At 40.7% G+C, this 21,568-nt stretch overlaps 1 protein-coding gene across 3 annotated transcripts in view; it reads right to left on the bottom strand.

Moving 5' to 3' along the window:
- Srbd1 (S1 RNA binding domain 1) overlaps nucleotides 1–21,568 on the bottom strand; it is a 166,911-nt gene that overhangs the window by 114,787 nt on the left and 30,556 nt on the right. For all 3 annotated transcript variants that reach the window (XM_021217891.2, XM_029531530.1, XM_029531531.1), the window contains exons 10-14: nucleotides 19,893–19,996; nucleotides 14,547–14,654; nucleotides 10,131–10,288; nucleotides 6,085–6,175; nucleotides 5,362–5,469 (exon numbers count right to left, since the gene is read on the bottom strand). In XM_021217891.2, the coding sequence (XP_021073550.1) occupies nucleotides 5,362–5,469; nucleotides 6,085–6,175; nucleotides 10,131–10,288; nucleotides 14,547–14,654; nucleotides 19,893–19,996 (569 nt within the window). The remainder of the gene's footprint in view (nucleotides 1–5,361; nucleotides 5,470–6,084; nucleotides 6,176–10,130; nucleotides 10,289–14,546; nucleotides 14,655–19,892; nucleotides 19,997–21,568) is intronic.

Consider the following 21,568-nt stretch of genomic DNA (forward strand, 5'->3'; position numbering starts at 1 on the left):
TTAGTCTCTGAGAACTATTTTCGATATCCCCTCTTAACAAACATCTTTGGTTACTTATACTTTTTCAGCTTTTTTTATGTCTTTGTAAAAGTCATGCTTGCAAGGAGGTCTGCAGTCAGTACATATAAATTGATTTTCACTTTTAGTTTCAATTTCTTTTTCCTACTGGCAAAGCCCTGGAAATCAATGTACTCTCTTCAGAACATGATGAAATATTTGCATATAAAACATCATGATTACCTACATAAGAGCTAAATCAGATACTAAACAAAAGCAGATGTCAGAAGAAAATGTTTGAGTGTAAAAGAAAATGTATTCCAATCTTAGTTTAAGCAGAGGAAATTCAACTCTTACACACACACACACACACACACACACACACACACACACAAATTACAGCATTCTAAATACACTCCTTAATGCAATTACCTGATACATGGTAATGGATCTAAGACTTGTTTGAAGAACCAATCACCCAAACAGTTTTGGTTTTCTACAACAGTACTTTTATATTCTCTTTTGAATAAAAGTCTACTCTTAGGAGTTCATCTCAGTTGGCTTACTAGAAACCTTTTCTCTTACAGTGAAATTTCAATAAAAACCCTGACATGAGTTAATAACCAAAGTATTTAGAAAGTTTTCTCTGACACAAAGCATCTTGCTGAGAAAATTCTTAGTTTTAAAATTTCAGAAAAATTTGGAAAGGATTGTGGTTTTGGATGTCCAGGTGCAGCCTCGGTGTCTGGGTCATATATCTTGTGCTATATGCATTATTGCCCTATTTTCTTTCAAAACGAGTCTCTTTTGTCATTTTACAAAGTAGCCCCCAATTCTATTTCTAAAAACTTTTCACCTGCTCAGTCAATTTTCTCTCAGCAATTCTCAAGGTTTATAAGCTTTTAAAAGGTTGCTAGGTTTCCTGTAGCAATGATTCTCAAACTTGACTGACTCTGCCCCTGAGAAGAGCAAATGCACTGCACACTACAACCAAGCACATATATAATCCAACGGTCAGGAGATGATGTCTGGGCTCCATTTTCTGTTCTTCTCAACTAGAATGTTTTTGAACTTTCACCAATGGACTGAAATCTAAGGTATGAAAAACACAGCTTTAGAGAACTCATGTAAGAATAGTGAGAACAGAAATCTAAAAGACACAGATAAACTCATATACACACCTTCCTTCAGCGTGAATGGTTTCTTGAGATCACAAAGACAGCATCTCTGTGTACCTGGAGTCTTTACTTATTGCCCCCCTACACAACCTTTGCTTTTACTTCTCCATGTGTAATTTATCACTACATCACATGGCATATTTAAATCCATGCAAATTTATCTATAAGTTTTCCCTGCTGGTATAAAAGCTGTGCCTCTCTCAGAGAAGCAAAGATCAGTGAAGACAAGACCAACAAGCTTGGTCAATAAGCAAGCTAAGTTCAGCCTCCATCACTGTTCACCAAGCCCTGTTTATACTCTCTCCAAACATCACGTGTCCTCCACAGGTCTTGCCTCATCATGTGTCTATCTCAGCAGACATCACTCTACCAATCCACAGAAGCAGAAAGAAACTGCAGCACATCACTAGAAGTTTTTTTGGTGTGTTTCTATGGAGCTCCAACAAATGAAGCCCAACTACGCAATGTAAGACGAACCAATGCATACGATGTTAATAAATAATCCTTCACATCCTTTCTCCTGTGTCTGCTTCAGCTAAACATTCCTTCATGAGTCTGCCTTAGCCTTTCTCATGTATCCACTTAAGCTAAAACATGTTCCTTCACATGTTTGCCCCAATAAAACAACATCCAATCGATTTTTCAAAGAACCTTTAAGTTTCCACTTCAGTAACATGAACTTTACTTTCATTTTTGAAAAAAGCTGAATTTTTTTTATCTTAAAGTAAAGGTCTGTTTATTCCACAAGGGAGTTGACCTTTCAAGGCCCATCCAATTCCCTATAATTGTTAGTCTCTGGAAGGTACATAAACTTATCTCAAGCAAAAAAGCCTTATGATTCCTTAAATTATGTGTTCTTCCTATTAAAAGTTGCTAACACACTGGAATGAAAGAAGAATGAGCATCACTGTCTGTTTCCCAGATGTCTACCACCGGGCTTTTCTCCTAGCATGACCTAGTCACTTCTGTCCCTCAGTAACCAGGCGGAGGCTACATGTAACGTCTGAACCACACCCCCAGACACAGCCACACACACAGCAACCCCCTTTGCTCCCTGGCATTGCACATTGTACTTCTCAATCCACTCCCATTCCTCCTAATAAAAGTGCTCACTGAAAAGTTTTCTTACTACTTTTCATTGATGTGTATAGGAAAGATTTCAGCACAGAAACATAAGCAAGTGAAGCCACAGCACAAACCAAACTGTTCTACATTTCTAGACACCAGGTTTGGAGCAACTTCATGTACATATGCTCCTCCAAAACATACACAGCAAAGTGACTTAGAGCAATCTTTATTCTAAAGCTTGTCAGTTGGAGATTAAAATATAAGATACCAAATATTAAACATTCCATATGAAATATCTCATTTCATAATTCAATTATACAATGCTACCATATCATAATTTTATTCCTAAAATCAACATCTATCTTGAGAAAATATTAACTCTATAAAAACCTAAATGCTCAAAATCTAAAAATTTTTAATGCTGATATGATATAAGTAAAAAATTCCATATATGGCTTTCTGTGATAGGTCCTGGTCAAAGCATAAGCACATTATAAATATTGTCTAATTACCTCTGGGCTTTGTGTATAAGGTTTATGTAGAACATAAAAAAGACTTATGTTTGAGTTCAAGTCCTAGCCACATGATATGTTATTATATATATGGAAGTATCACAAATTTAAAAAATATATCTAAAATATGTCTGGTCCCAAGCATTTTAGAAAACATGTATTTCAACCTACTGTAAGTGTCTAGTCAATAGCTGAAAAGATTTATGTGATCAAAACCAGTTTAATGCTTAATGTTAATAAATATGAATGAATTCATAGCAGGCTATAGTAGATAAAGTATTTGTTGCTTGAACATGGGGGCCTGTGTGCAGACTCCTAGCATTAATGTAAAAGCCATATACAGTTGCAAAGGCAGCAACCCCTGTGCAAGGTTGTATGGAAAGAGGAAAAGCCCAGTGATTTGCTAGCGAGCCAATCTATCCCAATGTCTAGCTCCAAGTTTAGGTGAGACTTGGACTCAAAAGATAAAGTGGAGAGGTCAAACAGATGGCTCAGCAGGTGTAACTCTTAAAAGAGCACATGTAACTCTTAAATTTTCAGTAGCACTTTCAACTTTAAATGTAAGTGACTGACTAAATCCCAGTTAAACTCTGCCACTTGGATCCAGCTTAAAATTTTCTCTCCTTTGTAGTTATGATTTGAAAACCTGGATGATTTTTTTTCCTAGAGTATGGAGAAGTTTCTGAGATTACATAGTGTTTCAAGGGTAGGAGTAGAGACACTCGAAAGAAGGTGAATGGCTGTGATGTAAATGGAAGGCGTGCTATAAGTCACAGAGCATCCTAACTTAAGCAGCAAATCATGATAAAAATCACTCCAGAGTGGATGAGGAATGTACTAGAGGCTTCATTAGGATGGTTTGAAAAGATGTAAAAGCAGATTGACAAGATTCTAAAAATACGTAAGAGAAAACACATAGAATGACAGACAGAGAAAGCATGGAGACAAATGGAAGGTCCCACATTAAACTGACCAGTGACAACAAATGAAATCAAATACTGATTTTCCTAATGCAGTCACTGTAAGTTCTGATTAGATCTCTGTAACACTTAGAGACTTCACAAGTCCATGGTAAAGTGCTAGCAAACAGCTCTGAGCAAACAGACAAGCACTCTGGGGCTAATGCTCTGTGACAAAACACATTAGAACAAGAGCCACAATGGCTGCTCAGCTACAGGAAGAGAGACTTCAACCTGTACGCAACAGTTTCCTGATATTCTCAAGAGGGAATGGAAGGAACGAACAGTGAACAACACACTATTGCGTGCCAGGCACAGCCACTCTACAGTACAATGGAACTGTACATTTCTACAGTGTCTCTGGAACAAAAAACTACAAATCCATGTGCCTTCTCACTTCTAGTAACTCACAGCTCAAATACTACAAACACAAAATGGCTTTTACAGGACTTATCTTAAATATGGTTGTTTAAAGACCAGTCATTATTATTTTATTTTATTTTTTTGGTAAGTGATGAACATTTTATTTTATTTTTTTATTATTTTCTTTATTTACATTTCAAATGCTATCCCGAAAGTTCCCTATACCCCCCTGCCCCTGCTCCCCTACCCACCCACTCCCACTACTTGGCCCAGGCCTTCCCTTGTGCTGGGTCATATAAAGTTTGCAAGACCAAGGGGCCTCTCTTCCCAATGATAGCTGATTAGGCCATCTTCTGCTACATATGCAGCTAGAGAAACAAGCTCAGGGGGTACTGGTTAGTTCATCTGCTTGTGGACGTTGTACATCGTGGTGCGCACTAGGCTCCGCACCACGATGTACAACGTCCACAAGCAGGTACCACAGTTTCTGTATCCATTCCTCTATTGAGGGAACATTTGGTTTCTTTCCAGCTTCTGGCTATTATAAATAAAGCTGCTATGAACATAGTGGAGCATGTGTCCTTATTACCAGTTGGAAGATCTTCTGGGTATATGCCCAGAAGAGGTATTGTTGGGTCTTCCGGTAGTACTATGTCCAATTTTCTGAGGACTGCTTGTGGACGTTGTACATCGTGGTGCGCACTAGGCTCCGCACCACGATGTACAACGTCCACAAGCAGGTACCACAGTTTCTGTATCCATTCCTCTATTGAGGGAACATTTGGTTTCTTTCCAGCTTCTGGCTATTATAAATAAAGCTGCTATGAACATAGTGGAGCATGTGTCCTTATTACCAGTTGGAAGATCTTCTGGGTATATGCCCAGAAGAGGTATTGTTGGGTCTTCCGGTAGTACTATGTCCAATTTTCTGAGGAACCACCAGACAGATTTCCAGAGTGGTTGTACAAGCTTGCAATCTCACCAGCAATGGAGGAGTGTTCCTATTTCTCCACAACCTCGCCAGCATCTACTGTCACCTGAATTTTTAATCTTAGCCATTCGGGAGCCACCTCCCGAGTGTGAGGATTACTGGTATATACCATCACTTCCAACAGCATTTTTTAAATGATTCTCAGGTTCAATCTACAACATTCTTGTTAACAGCCAGAGGCAGTTAGGGAGGCACACAAGACATATATTTTCAAAAAGGAAAGGAAAACTCATCACAAAAGGAGCCTGAGACTCCTACGCACTCTGAGAAACAAGCCTTCCTACTGCCCTTACCAGTAAACCACATCCAGTGGTGCGAAGTAGTTTTTCATTATCAGGTCAGCAAAGTAAGCTTCAGTTTCCCTGCAGGCAGTTCCATTTCCGATCACCACTGTTCTGCAGCTTCAAGGGAAAACAGAATGAGAACCCGGATGAGTCCCAGGCACACTCTGAAGTCAACCAGAGAAAGCACACGGAATGCACAAGTGCTAGACACAGCTCTTCCTCTTGCCTGCATCCACACAGCCTCTCCTCTGCTTTAGACTACACAGCACTCTGTATTTGGTAAGGGAGCGGGGGGCAACACAGAGCAATAGTTTACTGTCATCTTAAGAACTGTCAGGCAGCTTTCTTATCATCTACAAAGAGCCAAAATAAACGAGTAAACTCAGGCTCATTCCAAACTATAATAAATACAACTAAATTATACGGTGTTAATTTCTGAAGTTCTTAACTACTATAATATCCCTTCTTCAGGAGAGAATGGAAGGGAGGGAAGGGGGGTAGGAAGGATCTCCCAGGTACCACATCATCACCTCTACTTGACAGAAGGTGGAGAAAGGAAAAAGTATTCCACCACAGTTTCCATGTATGAGTTCTCCAGCAATTCCCCCCAGCACTGTGCACAGGGTCTTTCTTTCTCCCCAGGCGTTTCCCCTAATCCCAAATTAGGAGCTTCAAAAGTGCCCATGACTAGCTGAGCCACAAAACTACTCAATAGGCTACTTCTTTTCTTACTTGAAATGCAGCAAAAGCCTCTTGATCTTCTCTGCCTCTCGGAAGCCTTGTCCACAGTGCAGATAAACCACATCAGTATGAAGGATCTGACCTTAAATGGGTAGGGGGTGTAAAAAGACATTTGCAAACTAGAACTCACTACTGTTTCTATTAAACAAGTTGCAACAGAAAATGGAATTGGCTTAACTTTTAAAATGCAATCTCAGGTTCTGTGAGCTGCCTCAGAAAGTAAGTGTGCCTGTACCCACACGTGACACCCTTAGGTGGATCCTGAAACCTACATAGTAGAAGAATACAAATGACCACCTCAAGCTCTCCTCTGACCTCCATGAACGAGTGAGTGTACATGCAAATACCCACACAAACTAAAATGTAAAATAGGTTGTTAAAATAAAGTCTGATTCATTCATAGTCACCAGATCAGGCTCTCCCTAAGGATTCACAAATGCTGTTACTCTCAAAAGAACTCCACTTTTCAACGCAAGACCATTACTAGGTGGACATCATATTATAGCCCCATCATGGGCAGCAGCTACAGCTCACACTACCTGGCTAACTGCTATATAGATCAGGCTCGGTCATAATATTCTAATTCTTTTCAGTTGTTGATATATGAATTTGTTTATTCTATTTCTTTGAGCTGTATATTTAAGAACTTCAGGCTTTTTCTATCTTTGCATTATACTATACATAAAGTATTTTATTTTTAATTTTTTTTTTTAATTTTTTTCGAGACAGGGTTTCTCTGTGTAGCCTTGGCTGTCCTGGAACTCACTCTGTAGACCAGGCTAGCCTCGAACTCGGAGATCCTCCTGCCTCTGCCTCCCGAGTGCTGGGATTAAAGGCGTGCGCCACTATGCCCGGCTTAAATAAATTTTTTAAGTGAAATAAAAGTTTCAGGATGATCCCTCAATGAAGAGAAATAAATGAGCTCTATGTAAAGATGATAGGAAATTAGTAAGAGTAGCGGGATAACCTCCAGAAAGAAAGGGGTAAGAAATAAGTGATGTGATCCAGGACTGAGCAGACACGGTGGGGAGACTGCCTCAAGTTCTATGCCAGCAGCCCTTCAAAACTAACTTAGGAAAAAAAGGGGAGGAAAAACTACAACAGAAAGGATCAATTAAGTTTCAAATTAAACTATTCGTAAGAAAAAGTGCTTTCAGTGGTATCAATTAAGAAAAGGAAGATACAAATATACTAGAAATAAAGAAGCTAAATAACTAGGGATACAACATACCAGCATGTACAGAAGAAGGTACCAAGGTCAAGTTGAAGTTACCTTTAAAATATATATAATCGGACATTCTCTAAACAAAACTCCTAGCAGGGCACAGAATCCCAACACTCAGAAAGCTACAATAGGAAGACCTCACTGGGGCTACATAGTGAGCTTAAGGCTAGCCTAGACCACAGAGTAAAGCCCTGTTTAAAGGAAAATTCAAATACTATAATCATCACAGTGGGACAGTAAGGGACAAGCATCTCAGTGGGGCAGTAAGGGACAGGCACCTCAGTGGGGCAGTAAGGGACAGGCACCTCAGTGGGGCAGTAAGGGACAAGCATCTCAGTGGGTACAGGAAAAATCCTGGTGTTGCTGATTCTTCTCATGTGGAAAACATTAATAGCATAAGTGACAACTAGGAAAACAAAAAGCAAAAGCCGTGGCTGTACCTGTGACGAAGATACCAAAAAGCCCTTCAAAAGCAAATACCAAGTGGCTGGGAAGGGCACAGCACAGCATAAAGACTTGTGTAGGAAACATCTGAGGGGCAGGGGAGAACTGATGGCCCGAGAGAAGAGTTCCCATACCGAGGAGCACAAGAGTCAATCTGAGGAGCCAACACTGGTGCCCAGCAGGCTATCGGCTGCCCAGTGACCTTCTGAAGACTGAAACACTGACCCTCAGGGACTCCTGAAGCAAAAGAAGACAAACTGTAAGAGTGCAAAGAGAGAGCAAGAATCAGATCTAAATGGGCAAGGCAAGGACAGAATAAGTAAAGGACCCAGATTAAACAGGAGAAAGCAACAGACAGCCCTCTCCAAAAACCATCAGCCAGCTTCAGCTGGCATCTCTAATAACCACCAAACGGAAGACAAAGTAAGTTTTACACAGGGAGAAGCCTGTCCCGACCAAATACTAGAAACCTTCTCAAATACCAGAAACATAACCTAAGCAAAACAAAGGGATGATGGGCAAACTGTAGACACATTTTTTTTTCTAATGGCAGGAAGTAAAAGTCTACCATAATATACCCACAAAACAGGACACCATATATGAAAATGAATTTTTTTAAAAAGAGAATATTATATACCTATGAGGTTAATATACATCAGAATCATAAAACCACATGAATGAAATAGCAAGAATTAATTTTAGATGGAAAAAAAAGCATAGTTTGGATTCAAACCTGTACCAACCCTGGGACAATAAGGAGGAGGACAGCACAGGCCAGCGCAGGACAGCATGAGAGGAGACAGCACTCCAGAGACGAAAACCCAGCCAAGGGACAGAAGACAGATGTCCTCAGAGAAGCAAAGCAAACAGATAGCAAAGATGACAAAATAAAGTCAAGATGCTTACCAGAGAATTATCGTGTATAACTACATATCAAAGAGAAATTCTAAAACCATAAAAAATTACATAAAAAGACTCACACAGACAGATTTAATAACAACTTAGAGAAGACTGGAGAACTGCTAATCAGTAGAAAATAAAGTAAAACACTGAAAAAGAAGAAAGGAGAATGAGAAATATATTAACATAATGGCATTCTGAAATGGAATTCATGCAGACACATTGGCAGTGTTAAAGATATCACATAAAACTTTGAAATAAACAGAAAATGTGGCACCAGAAGGAACACCTATAAGTCTCTAGATGAATTACAGAAGAAAAATAAAAAGCTATCAGCCAAAACAATAAAACTAAAACCAATGGGACAATATCTTTAAGTAACTACCAATTAACCAATCTACCCATGAAAATAATCTTCAAAAATAAAAACCAAGACATTTTGTCAACTCACAGCCCTCGGGAGGCAGAGGCAGCGGATCTCTGCAAGTTCAGGCCAGCCTGGTCTACAGAGTGAGTTCTAGGGCAGCTGGGGCTACACAGAGAAACCCCGAATCAAAAAAGAAGAGAGAAGTAGTAGCATGGAACTTTCCGACGTGAAGATTTCTCAAATGAGAACACACACGTGTGGAAAGGAGTCCCTGCAAGGCTAACTACACGGGACAGGAAACTACACTAACTGAATATTCACAGCTACAAAATATCTGATACTTAAAATATATATAAAATCAGAATACACCATAAAGAGTTGAAGTTGATAAGAGATATGAGTTCAAGTCTCAGCAGCAGGGCTCTATCAATTGGAGAATTCTTGCCTGGGCTTGAGGGTCAGCACTACACACACAGATGTGCTAACACATGCCAACATTCAGGAGAAGCAGAAGAAATCTTGAGTTCAGGGTTCTCAGCCACCAAGAGTAGCAAAGGTAGCCTGGACTACAAGAAACTATGTCAAGAAAGAAAGGAAGAGCCGGGTAGGGGTGGCACATGCCTTTAATCCCAGCACTCGGGAGGCAGAGGCAGGCGGATTTCTGAGTTCAAGGCCAGCCTGGTCTACAAAGTGAGTTCCAGGACAGCCAGAGCTATACAGAGAAACCCGGTCTCAAACAAAACAAAAAGAAAGAAAGAAAGAAAGAAAGAAAGAAAGAAAGAAAGAAAGAAAGAAAGAAAGAAAGAAAGAAAGAAAGAAAGAAAGAGAGAGAAAGGGAGAGGGAGAGGAGAGAGAAGAAAAACAGAAGAGAAGGAAAGAGGAGACAAGGAGTTTGAGCCTGACACTAGTTAATGGAGAGAGGGGAACAGATACACGATGAGAGTTCTGACCAGACATACAGGAAACCCTCTGATCCCCACAGCCCCGTGAAAAAACAATTTCTAAACAACAAAAACAAACTATTTCCCAATCTTCATGGTATCTATGAAGTGGAATTTAGATCAAGCAAACAGCTCTAATATGAAAAGCTGAAGAACTTACTGGTAGGAGAAATGATGGCTAGTTTGCATCCATGTTTGTAGCCAGGATCTACTCCCATCAGGGTGCGCCCTGGCACAGGACTTGTTAAAAGGAGCTGCCGGAGGTTCTGTCCAAACATCATGACTGATTGCTTCTCTGCATCTGATGTCAGTTTGGCTCTTTAGAAATAGAGGGGAAGGGGGACAACACAAAAAGGACTTAAGATTTTCATTCATCCAAATTCTCTTTTCAGAAAAAAGAGCAGAAGTTATTTTGTGTAGTCAATCCTCAGGGATGAAACATGATAACCCTGAGTTACACTGGGTCTACTTCTGCTCACCACAGAAACATGACACCACAAACAATTCCAAAGCAAACTGTCTATGTCTTCATACCTGTCTTCTACAACTGCTCCATCAGATACAAGTTTTAAGTTAAATATGTACATACAAGAGGGGTTGGTGAGATGACTCAGTGAGTAAGAGCACCCAACTGCTCTCCCGAAGGTCCGGAGTTCAAATCCCAGCAACCACATGGTGGCTCATAACCATCCATAACAAGATCTGACTCCCTCTTCTGGAGTGTCTGAAGACAGGTACAGTGTACTTATATATAATAAATAAATAAATCTTAAAAAAAAAAAACCAAAACACTAGCCATGTACTTCAAATTGGCCAAGTCCTCTGAAGTAAGGCAAACATGGGTTATATCAAGCTACAGAACAATTTNCATAACCATCCATAACAAGATCTGACTCCCTCTTCTGGAGTGTCTGAAGACAGCTACAGTGTACTTACATATAATAAATAAATAAATCTTTAAAAAAATATATGTACATACACGAGAAAGAGCCTTGACGATTTGCAAGTCAAATTAAAGCCTAGCAGATGATTACAAATATAAACCACAAACAAGACTGACAAGGCATGGCAGCACAGCAGCCTCTTCCAATGTTTAGTTCAGTACTCTCAATATCTTTGTCTGCGTTCCACTCTACATCTCCTCCTCCCTGTCATTTGGCAATGCCACAGTTCCTAAGAGCTGGTACAGAATCAGGCCTCATATAACCATTTCTCTGTTTTATCCAGATACTGTTATGAGTGTACTTTTAAAACCTTGTAGAATAAAAATATAAGTCAATGATGAGCTTAAAGGTAGCTGGAACCTTGAAGAAATATATCATCTCTTGAAATTCATAAGAATTATGTCATAAAAAGTATTTCTTTCCTATTAGAGCAAATAAGAAACAAATGCCATTGGCCATAAGAAAACTTAATACAGCCGGGAGGTGGTGACACACACCTTTAATTCCAGCACTCGGGAGGCAGAGGCAGGTGGATTTCTGAGTTCGAGGCCAGCTTGGTCTACAGAGTGAGTTCCAGGACAGCCAGGGCTACACAGAGAAAGCCTGTCTTGAAAAACAAAAAAGAAGCATGAAGAAGCATGAAGAAGAAGAATGAAGAAGAATGAAGAATGAAGAATGAAGAATGAAGAAAGAAGAAGAAGAAGAAGAAGAAGAAGAAGAAGAAGAAGAAGAAGAAGAAGAAGAAGAAGAAGAAAGAAGAAGAAGAAGAAGAAGAAGAAAACTTAATACCAAGTAATTCAAAGTATGTTTTATGTCTGTCTAGGGAGGGTTAACTAGATATGTGTGAAGATGCACATGCACTGTCTATTCATCTTCTCTAACATTTCATTGTAATTCTCTGACTTCTCCAAAACGGTACAAAATATCATTACAAGTATTTCTAAACCTTTATTTTGAACTTCATTTATTGTGAAGTCATTGGTTGGTAGTCTTATCAAGATTGTTTTAAGAGACACAGAGCTGAAAGACCACACCCTTCCCAGAAGACCACCATGAAGGAAGAAGCAGAATGACAGACAGAGCAGACTATAGCAATGAGGAGGGCTAACTCAGGAGGAACCTACACAAGGAGTGGCTCAGGTGAATGAGATGGGAAACGTAACGGGCATACAACAGAGGTTGGGAGATAACCTGGATGAGACATTGCACACAAGGAGAGTGGCATAAAAGGTGTCCCAGGTATGGTGGCACACACCTTTGATCTGGGCCACACCTTCTGCTGGAGACCTACATAAGGACATTGGAAGAAGGAAGGTTCCCTCTTCTTCGCCTGCTTGCCTTGTAGGCCTGAGCAACTGCTAAATCCTTGTTGGACTTTCATTCACAGCTGCTGCTGACCACTGTTGGGGAGTTGGACTACAGACTGTAAGTCATTAACGAACTCCCTTTCTATATAGAGACTACCCATGAGTTCTGTGACTCTAGAGAACACTTGACTAATACAGAAGGCTCATAGTGTCCAGAGAAAAAGAAAGTGATTTCATAGGCTAAAAGAAAAAGAAATGACATGGACACTGAGGAGACAGATGCAGCCCATCCACCTAGTCATCAAACTCTTCTAAATAGCCTCAAGACTCACAGGGACAGTTTTAAGTACACTACTGTGAAATGATGCAATGGGACTTTAAAAGGTCATTTGGGCAGTGAGATGGCTCATCAGGTAAAGGAGCGACTGAGCTCAGGGCCTCAGCACCCACGGAAAATGCTGGCTGGTGGCATGCTCCTGTGACTATAGCTGAGCCCAGATTCGAAGTATCAATAAAAACAAAACAAACAAACAAAAACCCTAGAAATCATTTTTTTCTATCCTTATGATAAATTTCTTCGGAAATAAGAAACAAAATATTTTTCTTCAAAATATTGGTGAAGCCATCTTTCACTGCCCTCTTCACTAGCGCTCAGATAAGCATTTCTAAGGAACCCCAGCTCTGGGCAATGCCTGCAGACTATGAACAGAAATGAGCTATGCTGTTCTACCTTGGGCAATTTTTAAAAAGAACATGTTCTTGCTCACCCACAATGCAAACGAAAAAAGGACTGTGTCCTACAGAATCCCACACCACACAGCTTAGTAGCAATGAAATCATTCCACATTCTATAAAACAAAATATCAAAATACCACTGGATGCTGAATGCATCACGAAGAAATCAAGAAAAGAAAAAGAAGTACCACACTGAAATTTTACATAAGATTATTTTCCCCTTCAAAACAAAATGAATAAGTCCCAATAGTTCACCTGCTACATAATCATGGCAATCAAAGTTTGGATCCTAGCACCCACATAACAAGATGAGTATCCTGATGATGCCTGTCACCTCAGCTGCATGCGGGTGTAGACAAGTATAAGGCTTGCTGGCATCCAGCCTAGCTCAGACACAAGACACAGGTACAGATGATAGAGGACACCCACTACCCTCTTCTTGCCTCTGCACACAGCACCTGCACCATGTATGTACATGTATATACACTCACACACAGAGAGACACATACACAGACACGTGCACACACACACACACACACACACACACACACACACACACAAATAAATGAATAAGTCAGAGAGCAAAGCCCTCAAGTTTATGCCACATGGAAAGCAAGAGCATCAGATCACACGGACGATACAGAATTCCAAACAGAACAGTATCTGTAGGGGCCATCTAGACCACCAAGGATGAAACCAGACAGTGTGGCATGGAACAACAGGAATGGAGCAATGAAGCACCTCTTCTTGATAATGCTCACTCCTACTCGGGATACTTGGAATCAAAGGTCAAAGGTACAAGGCAGGAATAGAAAAGTTCCAGTCAGCTAGAAGTCCCAGCGAGCTGACCAGACAGGTGCAGTCGCACCACTCCCAGGCAGCCTGGAAAAGTGAGGGTGAGCATGTGCTAGTCCAGTACACATGAAGGACCGACTGCATGGCACCATGCTGGTTGCTGCAACTTAACAACCGACAACAGCTAGAGAAAAGCAGGGGTGGGGTGGGGGGTCCGCTGCTGTGAGGCTCTTTCATTCTCTTCGCCTAAGCATGTCTGCACCTCACAGAACTCCTTGGAGCCTGCTGGTATGGTCCTTGCAATCACCTCATCTGTGCTTGCTGTTGCTCATCCAGAAACTCCCCCTGGGAGATGAACACACATAACTGCTCTCTCCTCAGAGCACTCAGACCCCCTGTTCCTCACAAATCCCCTTATGCTTTCTTTGGCTCTATTACCTCCAGAAAACGCTTCCAAGGAGCCTCTCCATTAACTTCTCAGTTTGTTTTTCCAAGTTAAATCTCTAATCAATAAAATCATGTTTGGCTTGATTGTCAAACTGAAACATCAACAATATAGAACTGGAAGTGGTGTAAACACTAAGCATTCAGGACTAAGGTGTATCACAATTAAGAAGAATACTGTAAGATCTATGCATGAGAATAAATCTACAGATTAAAACCAAGGCTCATACTGAAGACCTGGTTTGAAGGTCAACTTCTTTGGCTTGGTTCAAATTAACAAACGTTTACTCCATACTCCTTGAAGACCATACATAATGTTAAACAGCACACAAAATTAAACAAGACCCATACCTGAACTCTCTACAGAGGAGAGGAACAATGAGGCGTTTAAAGGAGTCATTCAGTGAATTATGCAAGATCTTCATCAACTCTGGCCGTGCGAAGCCACGTGGCCTCCACCTACAAGGAGGAAAAACTCAGGACAACACTGAAGTGACAGAGGCCAGGAAAGGACATCTGGATAAGGGGAGCTGAGGAGCAGGTAGAGCCTTTATGGAAACCATTTTAACATTCTCTGGAAGGAGGGGCTGTCCTGAGGCTTGGTGTCTGAAAGGGATTATGTGACATATGGAGGGGAGATTTTGAGGGGGAGATTGTCATTTTGTTTACGGGTTTTTGTTTTGATTTTTTTGAAAACAGTCTTGGTGTCTGTCTCTCTCTCTGTCTCTGTCTCTCTGTCTCTGTCTCTCTCTCTCTCTCTCTTTCCTCCTTCTCTCTCTCCCTCTCCCCCTCTCCCCCCCCCCAAAAAAAAAACAAACTCACTACAGGTCAGGATGTTTGTGTCACCAACAGTGGGGTTTATGTTATATTATGTGACTCTTTGTCCCCACCCCATATACCCTCACAGGAGAGGGACAGTGGGGAGTGCTATCCAAATGTTTGACACAATTTAAAAATAAACAAGGTAAAACAAAACTGCAGCAGATTCTACAGAAATACTTTCAAAAAAAATCTTGGTTACTTTAGCTTTAACCCATAAAACCAAAATTAACCCACTTCTACAAGGAAGGAAGAGCATCTTCAACTTCTTGGCACCATTTTAGAAACTGACCTCCTGCCCAGACCACACTGCCTGCCCAGCAGCATGTAAGCAAGCTGAACAGAACCAACTAGATACTGGAGAAGATACAGGAGGGGAGGGGAAGGGAGGGGAGGGGAGGGGAAAGAAAGAAAGAAAAAGAAAAAAGAAAAGATGAGCTATCAGGAACAGAGCCAGCCCACAGGCTCCAGGTTTCCATTCACACCCAGCATATCTGCCCTTGCCTTTCAATGCCTTCTTCTATTAACAAAGCATGAATGGTTTTTAATAAAGCTGATGTACCTAAGATAAGTTCCTCTCCATAACTTAGGATGCAAATGAAACTTCAGCAGACACATATTAAAGATCACATAATAGCAAATAACCAAATCCCTCCCAAAGGATGTTAGGTCAGCAATGTATAGTTTTGTTTTCCAGTTTAAACAAATGTGCTTTTAGGCAAGACATATACAACATCATTCTTTCCACCCCATCTCCTTTATTCCCTACAGCCCTCCCTTCAGGAGAGGTGAGAAGGAAGGGGGCTAGAATCAGACACCCAAGTCTCATGCTATTTAAACCTAGAATGTTCCCAATAGACTTAGATATAAGCACTTTTGGTTCCCAACTTTGCACACTACTTTGCAGGGTGTGGGACCTTCAGGAAGTGGGGAGAAAGGGGTCACTTGGTATATTCTGGACCTTGGTACCTTCCCCTGCTCCTTGCCTACTCTCACCACATCCTGGTCTGAGGCTGTGAGACTAGCTACTGCTCCCCGGCCATCAAATGAAATGGTTCTGTCCTGATGGATTGATAATCTCTGGAACCATACCCCAAATAAGCCACGCCTCTCTTCAGTTGTTTCTGCTAAATGTTTTGGTCACAGTGATACAAAGTGCAGCATACTGCTTTCAAGGAGACAAATGTTTTATCAAGGCATGGTGGTGCAGACTTGTTATCCCAACACAAGTAAGCTTTGGGGGAAGAAGATTAGTTCAAGAGCAGTCTCAGTCTGAGCAGTCTCAGACTACATGGGATCCTGTCCCAAAATAAAATAAATGCATATTCAATATATACCAAAAAATAAATAAATAAATAAAACCAGAAATCTAAAAAGACAAACACATAGAACACCCAAAGCATGAATGAGAGCAGTGCAGTGTATGAGCTACAGCAAGATCTGAGCCACACAGCTGTTTTAGCTATATGCACACAGGTTCATCATGCTAGGGCATCTAAGTGGCAATATCAATTTAGAAAGACAAGACTAAAAACATGGCAGTGCCCAGCTCATGAAGGGTCTCATATGTCATACAATGGAGGCTGGCTAGTTGGAAGAACATGCTGGTCATGAGACAGCATGCCAGGAAAACAGCGCTTAGACACAAGAAATCTAATGGAGTGGTATCTTTTTTAATGTATACATCCAATGTCTGATGTCTACTAGGATGGTTTCCCTTTAAGCTCCAAAGTTTCACCACTGTTTTCAAAAAAGCTAGAAATTATTATCTGTCCTCTTAAAACTGCACCCCCTGGCATAACTTTTAAGCCATAAGATGCTCCTGCTCTTCTCCCTGTGAAGAAACTGTGGGTGTGTTTATATTATAGATACACATCACATTGTTTACACATGCTCAGCTCACCAGGCTCAGCCCTGCAGAGAACATCTGTCCATATTCCAAACACTGTACAAACTCCTTTTAATTCCTTCTACAACAATTCTGCCCCTTTACTGTCTTCCTGGGATCTAGTTACAGCACTTAGCAAACTAAGGTCCTGAAATCGCACAGGGAACTCAGTCATATCCCTTATGGCATCCTTAGACAAAGTAATATGTTTGATTATAGGATGCATTTCAATGTAACTTCTTGTAACACAACAGGTACATACCTCTGAAAAACCTTTTATGTCTTCACTAACCCCAATTTCATAACACAAAATACTCCCTATAAGAGATGCATTCAATAAAGTCTATAATGAAAACAAGAATCATAAAACTTCAAATACTGTGGGCTAGAGAGATGGCTTAGCAGTTAAGAGCACTGACTGCTCTTCCAAAGGTCCCGAGTTAAAATCCCAGCAACCACATGGTGGCTCACAATCATCTGTAATGAGATCTGATGCCCTCTTCTGGTGTGTCTGAAGACAGCTACAGTGTACTTACATATAATAAATAAATACGACAAACAAACTTCAAATACTGTCAAGGCAGGAAAGAATGGCAATAACTGAAAAGGCCCATGCCCCAAACTGCATATTTTTGACAAGAAAATTCTTTGTTGAGCCATTGTATAGAGAAATAGCCTCCACTCTGGCAAAGAAATATGTTGTTCTTACTTCTCCTAGGTAAGGCAATGGCGAGCTCTCTTCAGCTAGCCTTGATGGCTCTACACTTACACGACTGGCTACAGGAGAGTTTCCCTTAAACTTGTCTCTATATGAAAACAGCAATACAGTTCAGACACTAGGGTTCAACTCCACAAGGCAGACACACAGCTCTGCAAATTCAAAATGGAACTGCTGCCAAACAATCCAAGTCATGAGTTGGACGTGCTAAAGGCATTCCCTCACACGTGTTCTTATTTAAAGAACAAACACAGGAACTTGGATTACTGGATTCTCACAGTGTCTGAAAAGCTCAGGGTCCTCTTCATCTCTATCCTTGTGAACAAGAAACACATGTCCAACTGAGGAATTGTTCCACTGCTGGGCTAGACCTACATATCACTTTTAATACACATTCAATCCTTGCTATTGTAATTAACTTAATAACAAGATTTCAGTTAACCCATTCATACCATAATTATATAGTATGCAACATTTTAATTTTGTGACGGTAAAGAGTATCATCTTCTAGCTTGTTCAAGTCATACAAATGTGTCAACTCTTTGGCCCAGCCAATCCATCAGTCATTTAATCAGATACTGTCTAAATTCTGCCCCTGCAGGTTGTTCAGTTCTATTTACAACTTCCCACCATTAGCACCTGAGTCTAAACTACCATCATCTCTTGCTTCCATACTTGATTCTCTCTAAATAACTCTCTACTGCAGTAAATATGATCTCCAAAACTGGCCCTGCTAAGTAGAGCAAAACCAATTCTCTAACACAGGAAAACTGAAATAACTGTATTCCATCTGACCACAATCGAATCAAGTTACCTATCAACAGCAATAGAAACTGCAGAAAGGATACAGACTCCTAAAGACTAAATGACATATTACTGAATAACTGAAATCAAAATACAAGAAATCAAAAAGGTAAATAAAAAGATTCCTAGCACCAAATAAAAAGGAAAACACAACACAGCAAAATCATGTCTGGATCAAAAATCTATGACTACAGTGGCCACAGACTTCGGAGAAGAGCCCAATACTGTTATATTAAACAGCTATGATGTTAAACTACCTTCTAAACTGCCTTTCACTCAGATGTTGCTCCTAACTTTGGTCAGAAAAATTTTGTTGCAGTGGCTATGAGCGCTCAGCTACAGGTGAATCAACTCTGTTGATTTCTCACCCCCATTCAAGGATCAGAGAAGATGGCAGCAAAGTGGGCAAAGAGAAGTAAAGCTGGGAGCTGGGGAACTGGGAAATGCTGACTTCTAGACATGCCATGGTTGATGCACATCAGTTCTCATCACTGTGGTCACTGCACAGAATCAAGCCAGCAACAACCCTAGCAGGAAAGGAGGATGGTCCCCAACCTTGGTGGAGCTACTGGGGGTGATGTTTTAAGGGGGAGGTAGTCACTCTCCTTTGAGGATGTCACTGGTAAGCTGTCCATACACCAGTGGATGGTTCCACACCCATGTTTATATGAGAAGCACAAATTTGGTTCAGAGGGTTACTAATAACAATAACAGAAAAAGGAGATAATGGAATTGGGAAGGAAATGGAGTAGGGGACATTAGGAGAAACTAAAGGAAGATAATGATGGATGGATATAATTAAATAAATTCTATAAAATTATCATCAAATAAAATATTATTTAAAAATAAAAATAATAATTATACAGAAAGCATAAAACCTACTGGAGCTGGGGTTTAGGTTTTCAGACTTCCTGAAAAGCCCACTAAGGTTTACGTAAACTTCTACAGCACCATTCACTGTGAATTCTCTTGGGAGTTCTTTTTCATTTCTTGCAATTACCTTTTCTCTTCCTGCTCCTTTAGCTTTGTGCTCAAAAAGCAAAAGGATTTTTCAAATCCATAATAATTATAAAACCACAACCATATACATGTTTTGTCAATAATCAGTTTGTAAAGCACATGACTATACTGAAGTAAATGTCCTCTCCTCACAGACAGTCATCATTGATAATCTCTTATCCCCTTCACAGACATTTTCTACTTAAGTGTGTCTCAAGCATACTTATTTTGTTAAATATGAACTTATTAGACAGTAAAATGTAACTTTTGGGAGTTGGTAATCTCCTACTGGGAATCAAACTCAGACAACAAGGGCCATCAATGACTGAGCAATTTCTCTACCCCATACTTAAGTTTTTAATGTAAAAAGAAAATCATACTATTGGCATTTGCTTTTTAACATAATATACATCTTATATATTAGTTGGTATTTTAGAAAGCAAATTTTATGGATAGCCAATAAACAGACCTGTTTTGTATACACCACCGATGGAATTCATTCCTTACTCCATCAGAAATGTTGATTTTGACTGTCAGTATCTTCAAATTCTCTCCTCGGTTAATGGCCAGAATCTGACAGAAACATATGACAAAGACTGATAGTCAATAAAGCAATGATTAAACTTAAGGAGTTCATATTTATGAAACAAATCAAGCACCTCTCTAGCCAAGAACAGGATTGTTTTTATTATTTACAATACTTTTTTCAAGTTACACGCCTTTCTCACAAAGAAAATTATAACACGGCTGGGGAAATGGTAAGTTGGAAAAGTGTTTACCACACGAGCATGAGAACCTAAGTTAAGACCCCCCCACACGCCTACATAGAGGCAGGGGATAAAGGCTTGTGCCTGTAATGCGAGCACCAGGGCAGCAAAGGCCAGCAGTATCCTAGAGCTTACTGGTCAGTCAGCCCAGCCAAATCCATAAGCTCCATGTTCTGTGAGAGACCTTATTTCAAAACCTAAGATGAGAAGCTAGAGATGGCTCAGGGGTTAAGAGCATTTGCTACTCTTTCAGGGCTAGAGTTGGGTTCCCAACACCCATGTCAGGCAGCTTACAACTGCCTCTGACTCTAGCTCCAAGGGATTCTACTGCCACCATCAAGCAAACACATGAGAATGCATGCACACACTCTCTAAAATCCATTGATACATTGAATTATGTCAATTGACTAAAAGAGCTCATGATCACCTCAATAGACTCAGAAACATCTTATAAAATCTAGCAGCCCTTCCTGAACAAAATATTCAACAAACGAGAGTTGAAGGTACTTTTTTTATACATGACAAATCAGAGCTTGAGGCAAAAACTGAAGCTAGAGCTATGTAGTAGGATACAGCAGAATTACCACAGAGAGTAACAGCAAGGAAAAAAAACTGAAAACATCACAGGAAGTGGGTCAGTGGGTCAATGGACAAGAACAAGGGTGCAACTGAGGTCTTCTGGAAGGGGGCAAAGGCTGAGGGTAAAGTCAGGACCTCACTAAGGGCCAAGGGGAGGTGAGTCAGAGAACTTGGCAGACAGCAGTGACCCAGGTGCTTCCCCAGAGCCTCTTGTCACAAAGTCCCTCTATCTACTGAGGTTCACATGCTCAGTTATATGAAGACGAAAAGCAGAGTTCACTACTGTGGGACCATGAAAGGTAGATGGGTCCCCAGTTGAGCTAAGGCTCAGAGACCAGAAGACCCTGAAGGGACGGTAGATGCTTTGCCTGTTTCCAGGCACCAGTTCCTGTCACAAGCCACAGCCCCCCATACACTTATCTAAGGGCAACACCTCAAGCCCCTCCACATGTAGAGGATGTGACCTGTGGTCACATAGGCTCAAGACAGATCTCCATTTTAATGAGGTACCTGGAGGCCTGGAAGGCTTAGCCAATGTCTTAGTCAGGGTTTCTATTCCTGCACAAACATCATGACCAAGAAGCAGGTTGGGGAAGAAAAGGGTTTATTCGGCTTATATTTCCATACTGCTGTTCATCACTGAAGAAGTCATGACTGGAACTCAAGCTGGTCAGGGAACAGGAGCTGATGCAGAGGCCAGGGAGGGATGTTCTTTACTGGCTTGCTTCCCCTGGCTTGCTCAGCCTGCTCTCTTATAGAACCCAAGACTACCAGCCCAGGGATGGTCCCACCCACAAGG

Source organism: Mus pahari, chromosome 18 (genome assembly GCF_900095145.1).
Source record: "Mus pahari chromosome 18, PAHARI_EIJ_v1.1, whole genome shotgun sequence".
In the NCBI taxonomy this organism is placed as follows: domain Eukaryota; kingdom Metazoa; phylum Chordata; class Mammalia; order Rodentia; family Muridae; genus Mus; species Mus pahari.